General features: G+C 41.6%; 1 protein-coding gene across 2 annotated transcripts in view; it reads right to left on the reverse strand.

Annotated features, from left to right (window-relative positions):
- Positions 1-26,677, reverse strand: part of ABCB1 (ATP binding cassette subfamily B member 1) — a 177,909-nt gene that overhangs the window by 14,633 nt on the left and 136,599 nt on the right. For both annotated transcript variants that reach the window (XM_045288717.1, XM_045288718.1), the window contains exons 16-25: positions 25,752-25,925; positions 24,868-25,014; positions 21,500-21,607; positions 18,329-18,406; positions 15,628-15,711; positions 13,787-13,990; positions 6,858-6,958; positions 5,067-5,207; positions 2,219-2,375; positions 1,155-1,352 (exon numbers count right to left, since the gene is read on the reverse strand). In XM_045288717.1, the coding sequence (XP_045144652.1) occupies positions 1,155-1,352; positions 2,219-2,375; positions 5,067-5,207; positions 6,858-6,958; positions 13,787-13,990; positions 15,628-15,711; positions 18,329-18,406; positions 21,500-21,607; positions 24,868-25,014; positions 25,752-25,925 (1,392 nt within the window). The remainder of the gene's footprint in view (positions 1-1,154; positions 1,353-2,218; positions 2,376-5,066; positions 5,208-6,857; positions 6,959-13,786; positions 13,991-15,627; positions 15,712-18,328; positions 18,407-21,499; positions 21,608-24,867; positions 25,015-25,751; positions 25,926-26,677) is intronic.

The raw sequence follows: 26,677 nt of genomic DNA on the forward strand, positions 1-26,677 counted from the left end.
CTGACAGGCTCTCATTAAAAGTTTTCTGCATGTTAAATAAAAAAACCTGACCCTTCACTCATCCTTTGTAATTCAGGAGACAAAAGAGAAGTCACTCAATTTTTTAACCCACCTCCTAAATGTGCTGATGTCATTCTTTTGTGCTTAGAAGTTATCTCATGGTCCAGTACATGATAGTCACTGCTTTTTTTTCTGATCCACAGTTATAAAAATGCTCAAAATTCATCTTACTAAAAATTTTCCCTAAACTTTTATTTATCACACAAGCTACTATTCTTACCTGTTTTCTTTCTTTCACCTTTAATCTTCTTGATAGTCTTATTTGGCCTACTGCCTCACTTTCAGAAAAAAATTCTACATCAACCCTAACAATTAAAAAAAAATTGTATTATAGCACACAACCCAAAACCAAACTAAACTGACTGCCACTGAGTCATGCCGACTCGTAGCAGCCCTGTTGAACAGACTAGAACTCCCCTGTGAGTTTCCGAGACGGGGCCTCGTGCGGGCAGATGTGTAGGTGACCGCTTTTTCAGCTCCTCTGGGGGCCCCCCACCCCAAGGGAGCAGTATTGCCCACTTTGGGAAACACTGGTCTATAGTCACTTAAACCTCTTTTCCCTCCTTTTATACTTCACTCCTGTTAAATGGTTTGCTATAAGCACCATTTCACTGAGAATAATTTAAAAGTTGGAAATATCTTATTAGTTATAGTTTATATAATATTAATTAAATATCTGAATCTTATCATGAGTTCTCACTTTTCATCTTACCCTCTCTTTCCAGTGTTTATCTTTGCTTCCTGACATACTCTACTATTGGCTTCTGCCTTAACTGTCTCTTCTCCTGCCTTTACCAGCTTCCTGCTTCCTTCATAGTAGCCTTTGCTGCTCTTCTCTTGGACACAGGCCTAACTAAGGCAAAGGAGACAGTGGTAAGAAGGCTGCTCACAGAGGACAGTTAAGGAGTCCTGTTAAGAGAGAGGCTGGGGCAGATGGCTCCAGGTGGAGACCAACTCTAAGATGACAGATCTACCCAAGCAGGGTATGTGGCATGTGACAGTGTTTGAGAAAGCATGGCGTATAGTCAATAGCAAAATACAACCAGGTAATTGGGCTGCAGCCTGCAATGAACTAATTGTGAATGTGCACTCACCACTCTCCCAGCCAAGGGGTCGTAGAAGCGCTCCAGAAGCTGGACCACTGTGCTCTTCCCACAGCCACTGCTGCCCACCAGGGCCAGCGTCTGGCCCTTCTTCACCGAGAGGTTCAGTCCCTGGAGCACTGGAATGTCCGGCCGAGTAGGGTAGTTGAACACGACTTCATTAAATGTCACATTTCCTTCCAACCTATCCTAGAATCAGAGCAACATTCAATTTGATCACTGTAATCCTGAGAACACCTTCATGCAGCCATCGCCCTCTACCACCACATGCCAGAAGGTAGTGAACTTATGCTACGCCCAGGGCTTTAAACGGGTTTTCAGTTTGGTCATGGCTGATGAAGCAAATCTGGGATGGGCCCAAATGTGTAAAATCTGGGTAAAATAAAATGGTAACTCGGAGGGGAAAGAATCCAGGTTGAAGCCCTGGAAAGGGAACCTTGGAAAATGCACAGCGAGCCCTTCAGGAGCGTGGTCCTCATGCAAAGCGGGTAGCAGGCTGCCATCTCTGAAAAGAGAGTGGTTGTTTCTGACTCTGTTGTTCAAGAGATTTGGTTGCTATGCAACATGCACTCTACCTGAGTTTTTAAGAGAGGGAGATTAGCTTCTAGCAGGGGTCAGTTCATAGTTTTTCCCATCTCAGCTGTCTTTTAGCTTCACCTAATTTTTAAAAATTCAAATCTGTTTTAATTTTGCTTCATCGGCAGGGTCTCAACTAACTGGTTCTAACAAGTTCCAAGCCCCTTGGGCTTCATATCCAGTCGCTGAAATTTACTGTGCAAACTCCTATCGTTCCTTCAGACTAGATAAGACTACATATAATAGAACGTGGTTAATAGGATTTGCTTTGAGAGCGGGCAGGAGTCCCCCCTCACTGTAACTTTGATATACAAAAGGACTAGATGTTAATATCTATTATTGGTCTTTTGAAAAATGAACGCATGTCCAGGCAACACTTATTTGACTACCAGCATTAAAGACATTGCATTAGATTTCCGTTTGTGAGACTGTCATTCAGGAGCTGGGAGGGGATTATGAAATGGCAATGCTGAGCTCACCGGCTTCAGGCCTTCCGTGCTGTAGCTGTCGATGACTGGAGTTTTCTCAATGATCATGATGATGTGGGCGGCTGACACTTTGGCCTTGGCATAGTCGGGCGCAAAGGAGCTGACTTGCCCGACTGCCATGGCCCCAAAGACAATAGCTGAAAATACCCTGCAGAACACAAAGGTAAGACACGTGCCTAGAGCCATGACTGCAGTGCATGAGGGCTGACACGCTCAACCACAACAGTGCCGCCAGTAATCAGAAACTAGATGTTAAACAAAACAAAAACATCTTACGTTCATTTCAATGTAATAAAGAGTCTGGCAACAAAACCGGCCCGGTTTTCACCGCACTCCCTCTGTGACCTGGCATCCTCGCAATGGGACTCCCATTGAAGGAGAGTTTGTTTTCCTCCCTTTGAACCTGGGCTGGCCTTCTGACTCATTTTGGCCAACAGGATGTGCGGGAAGTGAATGTTTTCCATTTGCAGCCCTGCGCCTCAGGGAGGCCTGTGTGCTTTGTTCTCTCCCGCTCAGAAGCGCTCAGAGCTCTGATGCCAAGGTAAGAGCAAACTCCGTTTAGCCTGCTGGAGGCCAAGAGACTCACAAAGAGCTGAGCGCCTGTCCTTAACTGCGGATGTACTTAAGGGAGCCCAGCTAGGACCAGCTTAGAGCCGTATAACAACGACCAAGCTGACCCATGGATTTATGAGTCAAAATAAATGTGGATCATTACATGCCACTGAAGTTCAGTGGTTGGTTATTCCAAATCCACCACCATTGAGTTGATTTTGACTCACAATGACCCGAAAGGGCAGAGTAGAATGCCGCATAAGGTTTCCCAGATCCTTGTGGATGAAGACGGCCCTATTTTTCTCCCACAACGTGGCTAGTGAGTTGAACTGCTGACCTGGTTAGTAGCAGAGCACTCTGACCACTGTGTGCCCAGGCTTCTTCGTTATGGATCTGGCCAGCGAAGCTGGATTACATCCTGAACGAAGTGTACCGTGGGAAAGGGGTTTCTTACAGACGGAGGACATAGCATTCTCTCGTTCTTAAGCCCGGGCTTGGGGAGTGTGACAGTGTAAAGTTGGAAAGGACCTGGTGGATAATCGAGTACCACTCTCTCTCAATGTTTGTGCCTGGACACTTAACCAGTTTTCCTGTTTTAGGAAGTAGCAAGTTCTTTGATAAAGTAATTCGGTTGCAAGAAAGTACTTTTTCACGTAGAAGAAAACGCAACATCCTTTTGCGCAGCCCTTCAAGTCCTGGAACACTATACAAAGGTCTTTTATTTGGATACTCTTCCCACTCCCCATTCTGCTGCCCCTCTCTGGGCATGCTGGTCTTAGCACAGCACAATTCTATGTCTGCAACCCAAATAACGGGAAGCCCTCTCCGAATACCGAGCCCGTCATTTACGTTGCCGGGGGCACTATGCCTGTGCTACTGTTTTTGTTTTGTTTTTCAATAGTTCTAAATAAATGACACCAATGATTCATATTGTTATCATTCCATCCTGTCGATTCATTCTCAAGTGGGCTTATCGATTGAATTGTGTCCCACCAAAATACGTGTTGGAATCCTATTTGTCGGTGAATGTAATCCTGTTTGTAAACATTTTTGTTGTGGTAGTGAGGTCACGGCAGTGTGTCCTGAACCTAACTCTTCTGAGTTATAAAACCAACACACTAGACACCGAAGCAATAACAAATGAGAGAAGACAGGTGCTACATGAGTCTGACCAAAGAACTGAGGGATGCCGGGACTACCAAGGCTAAAGATCATATAAGGCACATCACCTGGAGCTGACACACTAAGTTCAGACTTCTCAATTTCTGTGCATTACAGCCACCCACTTGTGGCATTGCTGTCACAGCAGCATTGGAAACTAAGGCCTCTTCAGGCAGATTTCCTCTAGATGCTTCCAAATCTATATGCCAGCAACATTCAGCACTTCAATATTCTCTTGAAAAGAACCAGTATCCCAAAGGATCATCTATTCAAGACCCAGAACTCGTGATGCCTGGCTTTGATCGCTTCACGAGTTAGCCACGTGCATGCCGTTTGTTATGCCTACATGCTGAGCACACGATTTCTATCGGTTGGGGTTGCCTAAGCAAAATAAGATACAGAAATATTGTATGAATACATAATATTGCTAGGCCTATGTTACTCTGGCTTAAATATAAAATAGCAATTTGTTCTCTATTATTACTAATTATGGGATGCTATTGGGGGTGGGAGGTGTTATTAAAGACTAGAATCTTACCCATCACCAAATCTGGAAGCGTAGAAGGATATACACACAGTTCACTACCAAAGTACATCTGTGAGTACTTCAGGAGAATCATTAAGCTCGGCTGCTTTCTCTCTCTGCTTGACAGCTAGGTAGCAGAAAACCCAGCCTTTTCCCTTTGTGCCTTTCTGATGTCTCCATTCTTGCCTTCCAACTGTTCTCTTATCAAGGACATTTATATCCAGGAATGGTACAGGCAGGAAGGACTTAGTGTTCCATATTCTGTTAGCTCCTTCCACTCAGGAAGCTCTTTAAAGGGAGTCAGCTTAGAGTTAGACTCCTTCCCAAACAAACGCCAAGGCCTTCTGGAAGCCTCTCAATCAGCCCACCCAGCCACAGACACTGAAAGGTCAGACGTGTGTGTCAGAACTGAGGAAAGAGGAAGTCACTACTCCCCTAAACGAAGCAGAGGTGCTTCAACAGCCTCTGCCAACACTCAGAGGCAAAATGAACCAGGAGATTCCATGAGTGAGCTTTCACATAGAGGCTTTCTCGCCAAGCACCAGGCACATCACCTCAGCATCGTTTCTAGATTAGCATAAATGTGAATCCAATACTCACAAAAGAACATCCTGATACGCCATGATCTGACGTGCCACCAAATAGGCACCAAACCGGAAACAGGCAGCATAGGAGAAATACATCATTGCCTGGGTGATGGAAAAGGTGATGCCAAAGATCTGCGCTTTCCTCAAAGAGTTCCTGAAAAGAAGACATATTAAAATGCACTCGGCTTTCCTCCCTCAGCGTGGCACAGAGGTAGGTGCTGCAGGCAAAACCTGGCATAGTTTCCAAAGAACTGCATTTGGATTCTCTCTTTACCACGTACTGCCTAGTCTCTGAAGCTGTGTATCTTTCATGTAGCATTAACCACAGATCCAAGGGTTGATAGAAAGATAAAGTGAGCCAGTGAGCATAAAGAACCTGTTAGGAGCTTAGGAAATGAAAGTGCCTGTCCTTTCTCACGCTGTGCATAGAACATGTATATATTCCGTCGTGAACGTTCATCAGCACATTTGTAAAACTCTTACAAGCTGTAGGGCCTAAGTGGCCCATTGTCGATGTCAAGAGAATTAAGGCCTATGTCCTTGCTCTGGAGGACTTGGGAAAAGAGTTGGCTACAAAAGAGTTGTTGTAAAGGAAGTACTTTATGAATAACATGCCATGGGAAGAAAAGAGGAAGCTAGAGAAGGTGTGACAGAGAGCTTGACAGCCTTGGGATTTTTGACCTCGACGAACTCAGTGCTATGTTGTTCTTGTTTGGCAGGGTTCGGGAAGCTGATTCAAACCCACAGACTCCAGAGACTCCCAGAGAACTGTCCCAAACGGTTTTCTAGACTATAATCTTTGTGATGATAATCTTTGTAAATTGCAAGCTTTTCTCTCACAGAGCTAGTGGGTGCGTCCACCGCCACCGACCTTACAGCGGTGTAACCTCTGCACTCACATGGCTCCTTCACTGCTGTCTAATGCTGTGTAAGGAGCAGATGGGGAAGGGGCTACGCTCCTCCTGTGGCTTTAGCTCGGCTTTCATCTGTTTCATTTACTGGATTTCAAATAAAATTTCTTTAGAACAAATGGCTCTTCTATTACCCAAGATCCCTGCCTGAAAGGCTGCAGTTGGAGCCCCCCCAGAGGAGCCTCAGAAGAAGGGCCTGTCTGATCAACTTCCAAAAGATGACAGCCATTGAAAAGGCTGTGGCTTGTCGAGCGTCGTTTACTCCGGGACAGAGGGTTGCCATGGTCGGAAATGCCTCCAAGATAACGGTTGTTTAGATTCTTTTTAACTATAACCAAAAGAGGGAAGAAACGTGTGAGAACCCAGAGTTCAGGTTCAGCCTCCTCCATTCACTGCAGAAGAACAGACTTGGAGAAGTGGGGCATCACTCATAAACGGTCCCACGAGGATGGATTTCCTGGAGGAAGAACTGAGGGTTTTCCGTTGGGAAAAGGGTAAAAAGAGGAAGAAGGAACTGCATTACAAGAAGCACCGCCTTGGTGGCCTCAAACCCCAAATTTCAGGTTGCATTACGAACTCTTTCTGACCAGACCCCCACACTCTTGTATTTCCCATTTCATTATATGGGATCATTGCTCAAGCTTAAAACCAGACGATCATTCTCCGCATCTTCTCTTCCTCTTTTTCCTATTGGTGTTACAATATCTGTGTCAACTAAACAGCCATGTCCCCATTTAGCTCTTGTCATTTCTCTCTGGGATAATGACAAGGGCTTCCCAACTGGATCTTTTCTGATACTTTCTCCACCTCTTTATTTTTCAAAGTAGTCTTCCTGGCCACAAATCTAATTGAAAACTCACTCACTTCCCATGTCCCTCTCCAGTGATGATTACCTGTATGGTACCTGCAAACTGTGTCCATACATATTTTCAAACTTTTCCTCCCGAGTCAGAGAAACAACAGTTCGGAAGTTTTCTATTGCTTCAGTAGCAATCTGTAACAGAGATCACCCATCACGGAGAGGCTCAATGATCAATGGCAGCAATCAGTTTATCCCCCCCAAATATATAATCATCTCTTTATGTAATATTATGTATCATGACCTATGATCTTCTGCATGGAAAAAGATATTAAGTAATTTATCAAATAACTTTTACACTTTGCAGGAAGAACCGTTAATTCAGCCTCCTCTTGGTATTAAAGAGAACTTATGGGTTATTTAAAAATCTTTCAAATAATATTTTTATTGTGTTTCAGGTGAACTTTTGCACAACAAATTCATTCACATTGAACAATTTTATACAGATTGATCTGTTCCATGGGTTCGATTTCCCCAGCGTGCCGTTAATACTCTCAACATTTCCATTCTGTTCTGTTTCCATTAATATCGCTTCCCTGTCTGCCTGCCTGCCTTTCTCACGTTTGCTTTGGGGTAAATGTTGGCCATGTGATTTCACACTGTGGATTCTTTAAAGGAGCACAGTGCTCACACTCCTGGATGATACTGCGCATCTTAGAAACCAGTCTCGTATGTGTCTGGAAGGTGACCTCCAGGCGTCACGTCACTTCCAGATTCAGAGGATATCTTAGAGAGGAAAGTTCAAAGGTTCTTATCGTCTCTATCAGTCTGGTCAGGCTGGCTTTTAAAAGGAATTTCAGTGTGTTGTTGTACATTGTTCTCCCCTTGTGTCTGGGACCTTCAACTCTGCCCCTGACCTGACTGGTTCATAGTCGTACTTGGGTAGCAGCTAGTTCTTCTGGTCTTGGGCTACTGAAGGCTGTGGCTTGTGTTGATTTTACATATAGTGTTAACATGTGATGTTAATATTTAGTGTTTCATTCATGATTATGGAAGACTATTCGGAAATATTGATAAGACTAAAAAGCTAAAAGTTACATATTGCTCTATATTACATATTTAGCTTTAAGATGTTTTTCCTAAGCATATAGAGATTTAGCAAAAATGGGATCAAAATATTTTTGGTTTTATTTTTCTTTTAACCTTAACAAAGAACATTTTTCAAAGTCATTAAATATGTATTAATGGGATATTTCATGAGCAATTTAATACTTTCATCATATAAACATTCCTCAATTATTGAACAAAGGTTTCAATTCTCTTATTACAATTTTCAAATGACATATATTCTTGGACATAAATTTTGTCCATATTGAAGAATTTTCTAAGGAGATGTTCCTAGAAGTGAAATTACTAAGTCAAATATGATAAATACTTTTTTTAAAGGAATGATAAATATTACAGTTTGCTTTCCAGAAAGGTTCTCTCACTCAATTACATTTTAACTGAATGTAACTTCCATCAAAGCTACATGATTAGGACGTGCACATCCTTTGACACATTCTGCAGTCAGGGCAAAGGGTAAGAGTGAACCATCCTTCTTGAGGAAATAGTTAAGGGGAGGTAAAACTATGATCTCTTCCAAATAATAGTCTGTGAAACAAGGAAGAATTGAGACTGGTTAACTGACCATCGTTATTTTATGGAAGAGTTTTACTTTTATCTTCTTGGCATACAATTTTAAAATAAAAATCCCACAACAATAAGTAGAAGTGGAGAGAAAGTAACAGAGCCGTGTACAGTACTCTTGTGAAGACTGAGCCAGAAAACCATTAATGATAGGACTGGCAGGCTACAGAAACTTGAATATACAGCAGATTAAAGGCCATCAAGTTGGTTCCGCACCATCGTGACCCTGTGCACAACAGAAGGAAGCACTGCCCGGTCCTGCGCCCTCTGACAATTGCTCGATGCCAGCCCATTGTTGCAGCCTCGGTGTCAGTCCATCTCATGGAGGGCCTTCCTCTCTTTGCTGCCCATCCACGTTACCAAGCCTGATGTCCTTCTCCAGGGACTGGTCTCTCCGGACAACATGCCCAAATATGTAAGATGAAGTCTTGCCATCCTTGCCTCTAAGAAGCACTCTGGCCTTAAAGGGCTAAGATTCTTGTTATCAAGAAGTTCTCTCAGGAAAATATCTGCATATATATATTTTTTTTTAATTACTTACTAGTCTGTCACTTTTCTAAATACAGCTGACCTATGAAAATGCTAGGGAGGGTGCAGTTCTCCTCTCACAGAGGGTCACTATGAGTCAGAATTGAATCAACGGCAACTGGTAAGGTTGTTTTTGTTTATAAATGGTTTGTATATAACATGTTGTCAGGTGCTATCCAGTTGACTTGCAACTCACAGCAACTCCATGTGACAGAGTAGAACTGTCCCACAGGCTTGCCTTGGCTGGAATCTTTGGAGAACGGATTCCCACCTCTTTCTCACTTGGAGCAGCTAGATGGATTGGAACCACTGGCCTTTTGGTGAGCAGCTGAGAGCTCAGCCACTGTGCCACCACATGCCTGTTGTCAGGCCAACTTCTAACTCATGGAGACCCTCTAGGACCGAGTAGAACTGCCTCATAGGGTTTACAAGGCTGTAATCTTATCTCTCCTTTACAGAGGGGCTAGTGGATTCACACCACTGACCTTTTGGTTTGCAGCTGAATGCTTCACCATTGTGTCAACTCATGTCACCCAAAACCACTAAGTATTCAAAAACCAAACCCACTGCCATGGAGTTGATTTTGACCCATAGTGACCCTACAGGACAAAGTAGTACTGTGCCTTTGAGTTTCTGAGGCTGAAAATGTTTATGGGAGCCCAAAGCCTTGGAGCAGCTGGTGGTTTTGAACTGCTGGCCTCGTGGTTAATAGTTCAACTTATAACCCACTATACTACAGGACTCCTAAAGTCGTTAGTGCTATTGATATTAAGAGGCCATCCTATTTCATAGCGTAGAGGGCGCATACAACAGAGATGCGGCAGTGCAAAGAGGAGATCTCAGCCCCCAACGGTTGCTATATAAACCACAGAGCCATGGAGCCCTAACTACCTGTGTCTCACTGTCTTCGTCTTGAAGATGTAGAGGTGGGTGGGCTACAGAAGCTCTAATGGCTTTTTTTAAATGCTGTGATTCTAAAATAAATGTCTAAAGTCACCAAGAGATATTATTGTTATTGTTTAAGATGCTCTTCTCGCTGTTTGCTGGTTGGAACTGATTCTAACAAGCACCTGGTAAAGGCAGAGTGACCTGCAGCATATAAATCACGAACACAAACTCCTACTTAGTTTTCACATGATTCTCTACAAAAGCTTACTTAAAAAACAAAACATAAAATGTTTTGGAAATGTGGATGGCAACACATGTACAAGTGTGCTTAATATAATTGAATGATGATTGTCATAAGATTTGTAAGAGCCCCCCAATAAAATGATTGATAAACAAAACAAAACATATTCTCTTCCTCAGAATGGTCAAGCTCTCACTGTGTTACCCAGAGCTAATTATAAAGACAGAAATGCTCAGATCCAATTGATGTGAAAATATTTTATAAGATTCTTAACATTATCAAAATAACACATACTCATTTCAGAAAAATCCTAAGCAATCAGACACTTATGAGGAAAAAACATTGCTTTTAGTAAAACACCACAAAGGTATTCCTTACTTAAATATGTTAGACATATTTACAACTCTTGGTGAATAAAAAAGTAAATTAAAAAGTCTGGATTAGCAAGAAAATTCAACAAATTCTAACAATGTCTGTTGAAGAAAACAAATTCACTGCATTTCAGTGTAACCGCTTTAAAAAGTATTTTCTGTGCATCATCATTGAAGGCAAGAATATCTTATTCATAACTGGTTTGTAAATACAGTCCCTTTTTAATGTATATAAAGCCCAATAAAAGTGACAGAGCCTTTAACTCACAGATTGTGCTTAGTGAGTAAAACATTATAATCATTTCACAATTAGACTCTTCCCCTCTTCTCACAATGAAGCAATTAGGAAGGGGATTAATTAGCTCCCTACATCCCCACAGCTTCAATTATTCCGAGTTTTATGTGGAGACTCAGTAACTACTGAGAGAGAGAACTTGTAACTGGGAAAGAACGAAATGGCACGGAGCTTCCCTCAGACACTTACGCACTGAGTGACTTTGAAGAGAGGAAAATACATATTCACATTTCTAGGGTGGGAAACAAATAGATCTCCTTTATCTTCCCGCCCTCAAATAAACGGGAGTTTGATTTATGACTTTCATTTCTTAAAATGGAAAGATATCCACTTGGTTGACATGCTGATTCACCCATAATAACGTGACCGTCAAGAGCAGAGTGGGAATCGCGTGCGAGCTCTGGCTTCACAGCCTCCAGAACCCCGAGCCTGCCCTGCTCCTCTGTGGGAAAACTGACAGATGGGGTTGTTTGAGGAGGGAAGGTAGACCACGAATCAATAAACAATGAAGAAAGAAGAAAGAAAGAGCAGGAATGAAGTAGAATGCCAGAGAAGGGCTCTCTGAAGAATACAGATTCTGAGCAGGCCATGGGAAGAGCAGAGCGATTCAGCAAGTCAGATTCTCGAACAGAAAGAAGCAGCATGAGGCCAGAGAGGGTGGGGATGGGAAAGCACTGATACCCAGCAGCAGATAAGAGGTCACGGGGGCTAGAACATGCAGAGTTAGAAGCCAAGGGGAAAGGTCAGATTTTATTTCAAGTGTGATCAGAAACACTGCTGCAGAGTATTACATAGGGAGTACCAAGTTCTGATTTATCCTTTAAGAGATCGGTCTGGCTCATGTAAGAAAAATGTAGAATTTTAAGTGGACAAGCATGGGAAGAGTGGAAGTTGGGCGACCATTGAGGGGTATTATTGCATGAATTTGGTCTCTTGTCCTCTCTGAACCTCAGATCTTAGTATCTGCCCAACAGGAATAATTTAGCAGGCTTGTTGAGAGCATTAAATGAGTTAACGTATATAGAACATGCAGGATGCCTAGCATATAAATACTCAATAAGTAACACAAGGGAGATGACCAAATGCAGGATGATTTTCAATATTACATGGACTAGTCAGTGGACTTTCTCTAGCCACCTTACCCTCTCAGGAGCCACCACGAATCAGAGCACTGATCACCCACCTGAACCTGACTCGGAGAATCTGCCATAGCATTCTAGCAGGGAAGCAAAAAAGCCCACATGGAAGAGGCACACCAGCCTGTGTGATCACGAGGTGTCGACAGGATCAGGTAAAAGATCCAAAAAGATCCAAAACAATCATATGAATGTGAAAGAGTGGGGTTGGAGTGGAAACCCGAAGCCCATCTGTAGACGATTGGATATCCCCGTACAGAAGGGTTACAAGGAAGGGATGATTCAACCAAGGTGCAGGATAGCACCGATGAAACACACATCATTCCTCAAGGTCCTGAATGCTTCTTCCCTTCCACTGCCATCACCCAGTTCTACCTTACAAATCCGACTAGACTGGAGAACACACATTGGTACAGATAAGAGCTCTGGACACATGGGATTCAGGACAGATAAACCCCTCAGGAACAGTAGTGGGAGTAGCGATATGAGGGTAGGGGGATGGCCGGGGAGGGGAAAAGGGAAGAAAGGGGGAACCCATCACAGGATTGGATATATACCCCCCGAAAAGGGGATGAATAACAGAAACGTGGGTGAAAGAAGACAAAGGAAGTGTAAGACACAAAATAGCAACAATAATATATAATTGATCAAGGATTCATGAGGGTAGGAAGGGAGGGGAGGGAGGAGAAAGAGTAGCTCATACCAAGGGCTCAAGTAGAAAGAAAATGTTTTGGAAATGTTGATGGCAACATATGTACAAGTGTGCTTAATACAATCGAATGACGATTGTTATAAGATTTGTTAGAGCCCCCAATAAAATGATTAATAAACAAAAGAAAATCTGCCGTATTCACACGCATCCACGTGCACCCCCACACCTGCTCTTTTGTAGAACTCCCAGCACTATAAGGCCAGCACACCAATTCAAAAGTGCAGCCTAGGGTGTGCAACGAACCAGCCTAGAGCCAACTGTCTTCTTCTGAGAAACAGTTTCCTTCCTATCAGAAGATTCCTTTCTAGGACATTTAAAAATATCATTCAAAAATGATATTACTAAACAGTAATGTTTTTCTTTTTTGATATTTTGTCCAAGACTTTTCCACTTCCTCCTAGTAAGAGCTAACACTAGAGCAAAAACAATGCAAAAAGTAGAGTATTAATTGAAGTTACTGGTTACATGATATATCCCTGGCAGGGGCCAATTCTATCTGGGCCAGGCCACTAGATCCTAGTGGGCCACCATCACCCTGTCAGATCTCCCAGAACAGGTCTCTAAGCACATTCAGGGAAGCTTCATGTGAAGTCAGGCAGTAATAGCTAGAAATGGTTGGAATTTGAAAGGACTTTTTTGAAAGAATAGTAAGGAGCTAAGAGGATAATGACTCAAAGGAGGAAGTAGACAGTTCCTTTCTTTCCATGAGGTCTCTGTCCCAGAGGGAAACTACCTCGGATGACCAGGCCTACTGAAAGCTAAAGCCACGTGGGGGGTGGGGGTGGGGGTGGGGTCAAGCCTGTTCTGACCTCGTTTTGCAGTGATATGCATTTGTGGTATCAGCTTATACTCTGCAACAGCAGACTTCTCTAAAGCCCAACTGAAACGTGGAAGGAAAAAGGGAAGGACAGGGTAAAGGAAATATCCTGAAGCTAAAACACGTGCTAAAAGGAAAGCAGTTGTCAGTCTGTAAACCTGAGGATTGGTTTTGTTCATTTTCTCCAGTTTCTAATTTGCTGGGCAAGCATAAAATAAGTTTGCTTTGCGGAATGGTTCTGAAAACCTTCTCAGCACATCAGTGCTAGTGAGTAACTGAACAACACTGACTGACCTGTTTCAGTCCATGAACTATTTAGCCAGCAGTCACATTGTGGTTGACTCACCTTCCCAGCACCTTCTAGCTCTTTCTTATCTTTCAGTGCATGTCCAGATAGCATCTTCATTTCAATTACTCCTGCTATTGCAATGATGGGCACAAGTGCTAAGAGTAAAAGTGTTAATTGCCAGCCATAGATTATGGATATAATAATGCCTGTCCCAAGATTTGCTATATTCTGGGTTATTACAGCCAGCCTGGACCCAGTAGCCTGCAAAACAAACAAAAACAAATTAGAATGACACTGTTGTATTTTTTTTAAAAAGATGTTTTTATGTGTTCATCTTTTCTTAAGGAGCATACTAATTCAGTTCATGAAAATCTATATATTAAATATCTCCTAAGACATGAGATAAAAAGTAAAGGCTTACTTGGAAGGAGTTTACTGGGCTTCTAAAATAATTTTTTCCTTAACTTCAGAATAAATTCTGAAAGCACAGATCATTAACCCAGAGCTCAATGATATTTCTATCTCCTCTGATTTTCTAATACCAAATAAGTCTTTCTTTATAAATCAAAGTGCAACCACTAAAGAAAGTTCTGCAAATTAGGGAGGCAAAACAGTCAGATAACCACACTAAACTGGGAGGAGTGAAAATTTCCAGTGTTAGGTAGGTATTTACTGATGTTGGCGGTGTTATTATTTGCTGACTACTCAAGCTCTGATTCTTGGCAACACTATGCACAGCAGAAAAAGCAATGCCCAATCCCGTGCCATTCTCATGGTCATTGAGTCCACTGAGCAGGTCATTGTATCAGTCCATCTTATTCCGAGTTTCTCTCATAGTCACTGGCTTTCTATTTTATCAAATATTGTGTCTTTCAGTTGTCTCTCCTTATGATGTGTCTGAAAGTAAGTGAGCCCAAATCTTGCCATCCTCAGTACTAAAGAACATTCTAGTTATATTTCTTCTAAGATTGACTTGCTCACTCTTCTGGAAGTTCATGACATAGTCAGTATTCTTTTTCACTGTCCAGCAGTGGAATCCAAATGAGATGACTGTAAACGCCAATTTTGGCTTTGGCACACTCTGGTCTTCATTGTGACATGTCTGCTTGCTAGCACTTTGAAGAGATCCAGCATGCCATTTGATTATTTTTGGCTACTGTCTGTACACATTGTTAAGTGAAGTAGAGAGAACTTGATAATTCCATCCCCCCTCCACTTATCATCATGTTGTTGGTTAGTCCAGTTGTGAAGATTTCCATCTGTTTCACACTCAGCTGTAACCCACGCTGAAGGCTTTAGTCTTTGACCTTCATCAGTAACTTCTTCGAGCGGTCTTCATTTTCGGCAAACAAGGGTGCATCATCTTCCAATCCTGATGCCTTGTCTTCTTCCTAAAGTCCAGCTTCATAGATTATTTTTCCATAAGCAGGCTGACTAAGTAGTATGAAGCTACAGCTGCACGGCTCATCTCTTCCAATTTTAAACCATGAAATATCCCTTTGTTCTGCTGAAAGGAATGTCCCTTGATCAATGTTCAGTAACACATCCAATTTTCTATTAAGCAAGCATTAAAATAGACTGATCTTGCATGGCAAGCTGATACATACTTCTTATTCTGGATAATTATTCTTTTGCTTGCATTTTTGTTAGTAGATGAATAGCTGTGCAAATAACTAAAGAGAACGTAAAAAGTCATTTTTATACCCTACAGTATTTTACATTTAAATAGTTGACATTCTGGCCATATACCATGTGATATAATCTGAAGGTTAAATTCTATTTACTGTTTTCTTAATGCTTATGAGCCCTAACAACTGTGATGAACAATAGTTTCACCCTGAGGTCCAACGTGGCCAATCAAGACAAACCCCAACAGTCAATGGGAAGCTGGTACGCACCCCTTTCACTTGAGCAGCATCATTGGCGAGCCTCGTGGTCAAGGCTCCGGTGGTGTTTTTAGGGTCATCAAACCAGCTTACATCCTGTGAGTCAGAAAGTTATTTTTGTTATCATAAAGCCATATTTATAAAACGCTTACTTCTATGGGTCAAGTTTTACCGCTGTGTCCTCTGCACTTTTTAAGCACTGAGGAATTGAAACAGATTAGGGACTCGGTGGATCTTTGAACATCTCAAAAAACAGATAATATTCACTTGACAAATTTTTTTCTGAATGCCTAACTTGGGCTTCAGGCATGGTTTCAAATGTGTTCAAGCTACACAACAGGGAACGATAAAAACAACAACAATAACAAAAGACAACTACAATGCTGTTGCTTCCAAGAACCATAGAGTGTAGTGATTAGAAGCAGAGGAACACATATCAAGTAAAATATCATTTCAGGAGGTAGTGCTATGAAGAAAAGAGAACAGGGTACAAAGAAACACTAAACAATGAGAGATGGTGCTGTTTTATAGGTTCAGAAGGGGACAAAGAGGCCCTCGCCAAAGTGACTTCTGAACAAAGACTGAGGGAAGAAAGGGATAGTGAGAATATAAGGTTTTTTGTAAAGGCTGAGACAAAGCACTCTAGATTTGTTCTTCCACTAGAAAGAAAAGCCTACAGGGATGCTGCTGGGCTAAAAATCAACACATTGTGCATGGTCTTTTGGGAAGCTGTAATGATTCCAGATTTCCTCCAGAGATCTGGGTAGCATAGCTTTTGAAAAGCTTTAGGCACAGGGATATAATCTAAGTTTTATTTAGAAGGATGACTGGCTGCACAGAGGTGAACAAACTGGATTGGGGCAGTGCGATAGTTAAGAGGCTACTGTAATATCATAATATTAAACAGAGAAGGAGACAGAAAATCTAGCTACCACTTACTGACAAATGGGAGCCAGGATAAAGAGTAATAAGCCCTGTAGGAAGGAGAAAATTGAAAATTCAGTTCTGGGACTATGAGGTATGACATGCTCATTGGACATTCAACAGGTTGAATAAGCAGTTAGATAGCTTTAGTTCATGGTAGAAAAATAAATTGGGTTGAAAACAAATCAATAAAAGCAATCCACAGAAAATGTAATATCCAACACAAAATAGTAATATCTTTGTAAAACTAAGTAATTTTAAAATATAGAAATTCTAACAAGCTTATGAAGCGGAAGTACAAATGGATGCCTGTTACAAACCAACCATGGCCCAAGAATCCATCAGAACCGGGGAGCTGCGCTCAAATAATAGCTTTGTCCTTCCCCAAATAAGAAAAAATAAAGTATGATAATTTATCATAGTATGCATCAATTTGCTTTTTAATATACTTAACTCTTTGTGGGGTGTGTCCTGTCTCCAGATTATAACTTCCTTGAAGACAGGGATCATTCACATTTGAATGATTGACAATATTTAGTACTATGCTTTGCAAGCAGAAAGAACTTCATAGGTATTTGCTGTACTTCATAATTTATGAAAATGGCCTTATACAAATCACTAGGTCATCTGCTGATGTGTAATGAACCTAGGAGCTAGCCTTGAGGTTGGTAATGGGACATTTGGCCCCAGACCAGGGTTAATCTGGAGCCCAAGTGGAATCTTAGCTATAAATAAAGTTTGACCGGAGCATTCTATGATAAGATCCCCATTAAGTAGTGCTCTCTCACCCATCGGACTGAGTCCTGGTTCTGTGGAACATTAGCTAGAAAGCCCCATAAATATGAGGGGGACTTCAAAAACCTCATGGAAAAATGGAATGAGAAGGTCATGGAATTTTCTTACAAACTTTTTGAAGCCCCTTCAAAAGTCTTCTTGGGTGGTGGTGGTAGGAATGGGGAAGGAGGAAAGGCCAAAAGGAGCTGGGAAAGTATGAATGCTATTTCACTGTCAGCAAGTCCATTTCAAACCACATGACCCCACAGAACTGCCCCGGTGGGTTTCCAAGACTGCAACTCTTCACAGGAGTCGAAAGCCCCATTTTTCTGAGCAGCAACTAGTGGTTTCAAATTGCTGACCTGTCGTTAGTAACCCTCTATGCCACCAAGATTCCTTGAGTGCTGTCTAGAATCCTAATACAGAAATCTTCTTAGGCAGAGTTCAAGCACCACCAACGTGCCTGGGCATCCTTCTGGAGCTTCACTGTACTCACTGGCAAGTCTTTAATGGGAAATATGGGAGGCATTCCATTAATCATTACCAGCGAATAATATTGTGGCTGATATGAGTACATCAGTCTAACCCAGCAAAGAAACTGAGCAATGAGGAAATGGGCCACAGGGATGAATTCTGACGTGGAGAAAGATGTGGGGGAGGGGGCCAGAGTGCATTCCTTGGTGGGAAGAGACAGTATGTCCTGGGTAGTCCAGGAGAAAGAAGACAGATATGAGAGATATTGAGGATCACTTCTGCTTACTCTACCTAGAGCTACTCAGCAAGCTCCATTTGACTCCCAGGGATCAGATCGTTCCCTGTGTTCATCACAAAAAACAAACAGCCAGCCAGTCTCAGCCCACACCTGGATTAGGGGGTGTGGGGGGCTTGCCAGTTGCCACTGGGGGAAAAGCTACTAATATAAGGTTTCATGACCTGAGCAACTTGTTAGTGTCACCTCTACCTGGTCTACAGAGAACTGGGGATCCCTCGTACCCGGCACACTCAACAGACATACCTGTCTCAGCATGGATTTGAAAACCATGTATCGAAGCCGCTTGGTGAGGATCTCTCCGGCTTTGCCAAATGTGAAGCCCTGGCAAGAAGAGAACAGCTTTAGTCGGCAGGGTTCTCAGGGTTAGCTGCATTTTTATGCCTGTACCCACGCGGAAAGCTGAACTGTGCCATTGTCATGCCTCAGTGAGTTGGAGGATAGCTATTTATGAGTAACTGTGCTGCTTTACCTGTACTCCCCCTTAGTGTCCCAAGGCACCAGAGTCTAGCGTTCCGGAAACCAGAAACGTCCCCGGGAGGGGCACTGTAAGTGTGTGGCTATCCTATGTCTATTAGATCCTTCAAAACCCGGCTGCTGGAGAGGGAAAAGGTACTGGACCTGAGGTGTAATCTGGGACTGTGTGGACAAGTGGGCATACATGGTCACCCCAGCCATAAGGACCCAAAGAACAAAGATGTCTATGCTTGGTTCTCAAGCTCACAAAGCGAAGGAGCAAACTAGGTTGGGGAAGAAGGCTTCCTGAGCAAGAATTTCTTTGCTTTCTCTCTCCATTCCATGAAAATATAGTCTGTGTCTGGAAAGGGAGTTATCGGGAAAACACACACACACACACACACACACACACACACACACACACACACACACTAAGGCGTGAGTGTGGGCAACCGCAATGTGCTGCCCCATTAGACCACATCTGGGGAGGAAGAACCCAGCCCCTTCCCACGAAATTAGATGCAGGAATAGGTAAGAGCAGTTCCCCCTTCCTTCTGGACCCCTGGGAAGCAGTCGCTTGGGTGTGAGGCCTGCTTATAATGAGGAGAGGAGAGTGGGAACAGCTGTATGGGTCTCAGAATGCTTCCCACAGAGAAGCGGAGGAGGGTTACCCTGTCTTTTCTGGAGTATGTGGATCTTCTCTGAGAGACGGGGAAGAAACACAGGCAGAATCCAGCAAGGAAAGAGCTGACTCTTGTAAGTGGTTCTGTGGTCACGCCAAAGGGGGAGAGCTAGGTATGGAGCACGTACGTACGCCAGAGGAAGCCATGGACCCCTCAGGTTGCCTGCATGCAGCAGGGGAGGGGAGCACACAATGTTCACAGACAGCATCCTTCCATCCAATTCTGGACTGTATGAAGCCCCTCTGTGATCAAGGAGGGAAGGGAACTCTGACACCTTATTGAGATTAATCCTGAAATTACTACCGTGATGAAGTCTTTTTGGAAATGATCGATGTAAGGTTCCTTTTTGTAAGCTGGATGAATGTGACATAGCTTGCCTCACACCAAACTAAAGCCACTGCCATAGACTCGATTCCAGCCCATAGCGACCCAATAGGGCAGGGTAGAATTGCTCCTCTAAGTTTCTGAGCTGTAACTCTCTTAGGGAGTAGAGAGCCTCATCTTTCTCCAGAGCAGCAACTAGTGGTTTCAATCTGCTGAACTTGCAGTTAGCAGCCCAACACATAACCATCTGTTATTTTTAATGAAGTGTTTAATCTGTACCAGATGCCATACTTGACAAATATTATTATGTCATTACATCTTTTTTATGCGCCTATACAAAAAACACTGTAATTGTCACTTTATAGAAGACGAGAGCAGTTGGTCAGTGGCTGAAGGTCACAGCTCTTACTGTGGCAGGATTGGAATCTAAAACTGGGTCTAGTAATAACCCTAATCAGGCTGGGGACTCACAGGCTGGGCTTCTCATCCCCCATTCAGCTCTCCCTGCCCAACAGCCCCTCTCTCTACAATGAGGGGTTGGGCATTCAGACAATATCTCTGGACATTATGTCATCTCTAAAATTCAGAGTCTCTGTTCCCATCTCAGTTTGCCAGGCAGGTCATTCTCCAGGTCTCCAAAATACCATCAGGTCTCCAAGGTACTACTGTAACATCCTTCACGTCACTAATCCACGTCTCCAAAGTTAAGGACCCAGGTCAGAGCCTCCTTCCCTCGAAATTTCTAACCAGCTGCAGCATTCAGCAATCTTTTGTAGCTGGGATGGCAACCACGGAGCTATGAAAATGTCATGTGGTTTCTAAAAGACAGAGCTATATTTTCATTTCCCCATGAAATTTTAGGAACTTAGCAAAGGCTTCCATTTTTTCTTTCACATCGCCTACGTTGTCCAAAATATTTCATCTATTAAAAAAATTAATGTGTTCTTAGAGAGTATTAAATAGACTTTTCAGAGTTTTGTATTGTGGTGATATTTGTGGCACTAGCAAATCAGAGTGATCCAGTGTTTCCCTATCTGCCACTCACAGGCCTGTGCCCGTGTCGCATGCTCTCTTTTAATCCTCACAGATGCTCTGAGAAGCAGGTACCACTACTCCTGTTTCACAGATCAGGAAACGGAGAGGGGATCAAGGACAAAAATGAGTAACTAGAGGGGCTGGTCCTTGAGCCTCGGTCTCCTACTGCCTCCGCCTACTACACTTATCGCACTTATTCGTTCCTCTGCAATTTCATTGCAGCCAATCAATCTACAAGCTGTACACTCGGATTGTTTACAAATGGTTCACAACATTTCGTTTGAAGGTTAGCATTCTTCCATCATTGACAAGAGCCATTTTCCCCTTAGTGAAAGTCGAATGATAATAATATTTTTTCAAAACAATTTTAAATCTATGTGACTCGTTTATGGGGTTTTCATTGTTGTTCTTACTTTTAGAATACAGGGAAATGTTTCTTTTACTATTGAAGTCGCCTGGAATACTTATCGCCAACCTCCCTGGGTTCACCACAATCCCAGTTTTGAGTCCCACTATTCGTTCTCAGTCACTTACTCGGTCAAAATACTCTGTTCCTTTTCATTTTAATAATGTTTCCAGTGGTCTGAAATGAAGGGGGAAGGAAGCAAACAAGGAAGCCAGAGGAAGCAAATGATCTTTGTTTTCAATCCATTCAAGCATCTGGCTGCTAACAGACAAGGTGACAGCACAGCGACTCTACCAAAAAGTGAAGGGTGGAGCCCAAAACTAAACTCATTGTCCTCCACGTGACTCTGACTCATGGTGACCCAAGAGACGTGCGAGAACTGCCCCTCAGCGATTCCAAGCACTGACACCACTAGGCCACCAGAGCGCCTTTAAATTCTATAGATGCGCATCAATGCCAATGGCATGGTAACACATGCTCCAACACGAAGAAAGTGAAAATGTGGACATTTACCTGAAGGAAAAATGTAATGAACGAAATAATTCCAAGAACTAGAAACAATATTGAAAATAAGTTACTCTTGTTCCGTCGTGTTATGGGATCGTTCGCTTCTGTAAAAATCTGTAAGAAAATATTCAAAAGATTCAGTTCCATGGCAGAAGCAACTATTCTGGGTCCGACCCCTTGCCCATCTAGCACAGTATTCAGGGTCAAGCCTTAGTGCCCTAACGCCAATGTAAAAGACACTCTGTCTGCTTCAACATCCAAGGACGACTGTCATTCATAAATCAGATCCAATACTTTCCTGCTTGTATTCTCTCAAAGGAATGAATGCTGCAAGTCCTATAACATACTGCGCAAAGTGGAAGTGAGAACGCACACTTTTCTCTCCTTTTAGTGGGAAACTACTTCATATGGCAATTTGCTGTGTTGCAATTTGGATAGGTAAACCAACACAAGGTCTCTGCAAGAAACCTGTGGATGTGATTTTGTTGAGTCAGAGAGATAGTCCTTCACTTAGCTCCACCATTTCATTTCTTTCTTTCCTTTGGATTCTCCTGTTCTTTTTATTTGTAAAGTCGGGGATGACAGATACCATGCCCATGGAATTTTGAATGTATCTACTGCTATCAAGGGTCCCTGAGCACTGCTTTTTGTGTGCCTTGGTATGCTGTGTTTTCATTCTCATTTGCTTCAAGGAATTCTTTTAATTCATTTTTTATTTCTTCTATGACTCAGTTTAAAGTATAATGTTATTGTTTCCATTTATTTGATTTCCACCAACACCCCAATCTTACTATTACAATTTTCTAATGTTAAACCAATGTGAACTGAGAGAATGCTCTGTAGCATTTTAGTGTTGTCAAATTTATTGATACTTACTTTGTGTCCTTGCATAGAATCTATTCGAAAGAACTGTTCTCTATGTTGGAAAAGGATACATATGGTGCTATTGTTGCTATTGTGCTATGGTTACATCCTTATTTATTATGTTAGTATTTGCCTTAAAATCTATTTTATCAGAAATTACCATCATTTTACATAGAAGGAAACTCAATCCCAGACAGCTTAACTCCTTTTAAGGTAAGGTAGCTCACAGTGAGGGTCCTAGAATATAAACAATCTGATCCAGAACCCACACTCTTAATCACTATCAAACACATCTTCAAAGAGGCAGGCACCTGGTCACCCACCAAATATTGAGGAGCTAATGCTCACATTCCTGATTATCTACTTCTAGACTTCATTGCTATATGAGAGCAACACAAAATCCAAAAATTAAGCTTTTGTTACACATGGGTAAATTTCTTCCTATGTGATCCACTTCCTCTTTTTAGTGGTGGCGCCTCTGTCTGTCTACCTTCCTTACTGAAACGTATATAACAGAAAATGGACTGAAGGAATACTTGCCAGGTGTTTAGATAAAGTTATATGAGGAACTTTTAATGGAACCTAACCATGTTCATTTGTTCACTTCCTGTCTATGATTGCCTTTGTAGATGATGGCAGAGTTGAGTATTTGCAAAAGACACACACACACATTCCTGACAAGCCTAAAAAAGACCCAAATCACTTTCTTTCCTTCTCAGCAGCTTGAACAATACCTACCACAGAATAGACACTAAATAAATTATTTCTTTCGGATACATTTTTGTGTGTGAATTGGATGAAGGTTGACCAAGAGGACTGTTAGTTTGACAGTCAGCAATCCATACACATGGTTTCACCTCACCCTTTGCAATCCCTCAATAGTCCATCACTTTGCCCACTTCTCCCTTGTATGTCCATTTTCCATTCCTTGTTCTTTCCTAACCCTCTAGAATTCATCCTGGAGTACCTGTTTTTTTAAATGGATACATTACACATATGTGTGTCACTTGCCATACTAGCAGGAAATATGTAGATTTCTATTTAGAGGCAAGTCGTGTTTGGTCTGTTTCTGTGGTGACCTCCTAGGCATTAGACACTTAAGTGCACCAAAATGTTTCACTACAACAGTAAAAAGAGAGCTCACAAACTAGAGGGAAACGGCCATGACACACTGGGTGAGACACTGACCTCTAAAACAATCCATACTCAATTGTATCAAGCACATTTATACATATGCTGCCATCATTCTTTTCTATTGAGCCCTTAGGATTAGCTCTTTTTTCTCCTCCCTCTCCCCCTGGAAAAGAATGTTTTGAAACTGATTGTGGTAGCAATTGTACAATACTGCTTGATGTGATTAAACTATGGAATGATATGGTATCTGTATTAACTCGAAATAAAATGGTTTTGGAAAACGAGAAAACAATAAACACTGGTAATGGTGTGGAGACATTAGAATCCTCACAGACTCATAAAATTCACTGCCATTAAGTCGATTCTGCCTCATAACGATGCTATCTATCAGGCAGGGCAGAATTGCCTCTGTGGGTTTCTAAAACTGTCACTATTTACAGGAGTAGAAGCCTCTTTCCCCCCACAGAGTGGCTGGTGGTTTTGAACTGCTGACCTTGAGGTTTGCAGCTCAATACATAACCCAGCTTCTTTCATACATTCCTAGTGGTATTGTGATATGGTAAAACCATTGTGAAAAGAAGTATGACACTTCCTTGAAAGGTGGAAATAGAAATACCATGTGACCAAGCAATCCCACTATAAGCTAAATATCCTAGGAAAGTAAGAGCCATGACATAAGTAGATATAAGCACACCCATGTTAGTCACAGTGTTATCTGTAATAGCAAAAAGTTAGAAACAATCTAAATGCTGAGCAGCAAATGAGTAAATAAACAAAAACAATTACCAGGCTTTTTATTGGTAAGACAGACTGTTAGAACCTCACAGCCCTAAGTCACCCTTCAGGCCTGTAACTGAACTCACTCCCATGGCTCAATCATCAGCCAAACCAGAGACAGGTTTATAGGGTAAACAATAGCACCAGCGAGGTGCACACTCCGCAGAACAATCAGCCACACACATCAGAAGGGCAGCATTTACCAAGGGCAGCATTACCCACGTTGGGAAGGTAGGAACGGTTAGAAAAGAAGCAGGGTTGAGCACAGGAAACAGGAATTCGGAGGAATGAGTGATGTTACCTTGCAGGGATTTCAATCAAGAGCATGAAACAAAATGTGTGTGAACTGCGTAAACTTTCACCCCATTCACCGTAAAAACCCAAACCAAACAACCCACACTAATTTACTGCCAGTAAAAAAGGACGTCCCCAAATCAGCTCTCCTATCACAAACCAGAAATCTATTCTTACATCTCCAAGCTGCCTAGTTTCAAAAAAAAAGAGAAAACAATTTTGTACTTTTGGTATGCAGTCACAAATATTTCATACTCTGGTCAAAATTCTCACATGAATTTAAGTAAATGGGCCTAAATACTTACTCCGATAATCCTGGAGAATATTACTGAGAATGCTGGCTGCAGACCTCCATTCACAATGGCACAAAATATGCCAACCACAAAATAAGGCCATTCAGTGGCATTCAGTTTTAGAATTCTCCAAAAGGAAACAGGTGGTACATTTTCATCCTGGAAAATAAAAAATATTGCAATAGATTAAAAAATAATTGATAATTTATTTTAAGATATACTTCTTCAACACATGAAAAATTAAGTTTAAATGCAGATAACCGAATCCTATTTACTTATCAATTAATGGCCCTTTAGCATCAAATAAAGGTGTTAGTGGAGTCATCACTCTTTTTTTTTTTCTTTAAGCAAGTTTTTAGTGTTTCCCCAAACATTTAACTCTTTCTGGCATTTGGAAGGTGATAATATTTCCAAGTGGGGATAAATGGAAGAAGCCATGATATTTTGGACCCATTAGAATTTCTTCACATGATAAATTTTAATTCTAAAATGTTTGTCCAAAATAAGATCACTTTCTAAAATTCTAAGTTGATTCTGAATATTGAGGTTTTTGTGCATAGGATATTCTGAAAAATAGGACAGGGAGATTCCAGACTACCCCTACTCGTTCTAATCCCACCTAACACCCAGCCCACCAAGCTAGGAAACACATGTGAGGGCTGAAGGGATAATAGTCTCCATGAGTGGTTCTCCACCTTCCTAATGCCGCTTTGACCCTTGAATACAGTTCCTCATGTTGTGGTGACCCCCCAACCATAAAATTATTTTCCTTGCTACTTCATCACTGGAATTTTGCTACTGTTGTGAATCAGGCAACCCCTGTGAAAGGGTAGTTCGACCCCCAAAGGGGTCGCAACCCACAGGTTGAGAACCGCTGTTCTACATCCTCCCCATACCAGGTCCTCTTTGGAACTAAGCTTTCGGTCTTCGGCTTGTGCAGATGTACTCTTTCGAGTTGATGTTCTTCTTAACAGACTTGATTTTGTATCTTTTGGGGGCATTTCTGAGGCGTTGCTTTCACTGTGGGGTTCATTAGCTGCCTCTCCTTCTTCAATTTCATGTCCTTTTGTCTAAAATAAACAAGAAATATACAAAAGCAGGTTAGGCTCAGGTAGCCAATGAAAACCATGAAAAAACATGGGATAATAAGGGGAAATGATAAATGGTTTAAATAATTATAGAGGAGGATAAAGCTGAACTGCTATTTCTGTTTTGTGCTATAATTAAAAATTAAAAACCATTAAATAAGATACCCCGCTGAGGAAGCTGGAATAACATGGCATCCATTCCATGGAGTCTAATTTTGAGGACAATTGAAGTTGTATATTTTATTTAACAACTTTTAAATTTATATATTTTATATATTTTAAATTAATATAGTTATATATATTATATATTTTAAATTTATATATTTATGTAACCCATTAATTTTAAATGTATATTTTTATTTAACACACTGTCCCACAAATATCATGAATGATATTTACATGCATGGATGTAAAAATTATTAATGAGATTCATTATATTCTTTTTTTTTTTTTACTAATTCTTTGAGATCCAGGGTATATTTTTCATTTCTCTCATTTCAATTCAGATTAACATGTTCAAGTGCCCAATTTGTGGCTAATGGCTACTTTACTGAAGTTCAGCTTTAAACATTTAATTTTTTTCTTCAGTTTTCTTGACTTATTCTTCATTTTTCTTCCTCTTAACAGAAATAAAATTTTTAACACTGACCTGAGTTTGTATTCTCCCGGTATTTTTCCCCCCACTTTCCAAGGTAATGAAATCCAGTAACATTTATAGCATTAAATATAGCAAA

This window comes from Echinops telfairi, unplaced genomic scaffold, assembly GCF_000313985.2.
Source record: "Echinops telfairi isolate 266 unplaced genomic scaffold, ASM31398v2 ScPeMD7_23;HRSCAF=83, whole genome shotgun sequence".
Taxonomy (NCBI): domain Eukaryota; kingdom Metazoa; phylum Chordata; class Mammalia; order Afrosoricida; family Tenrecidae; genus Echinops; species Echinops telfairi.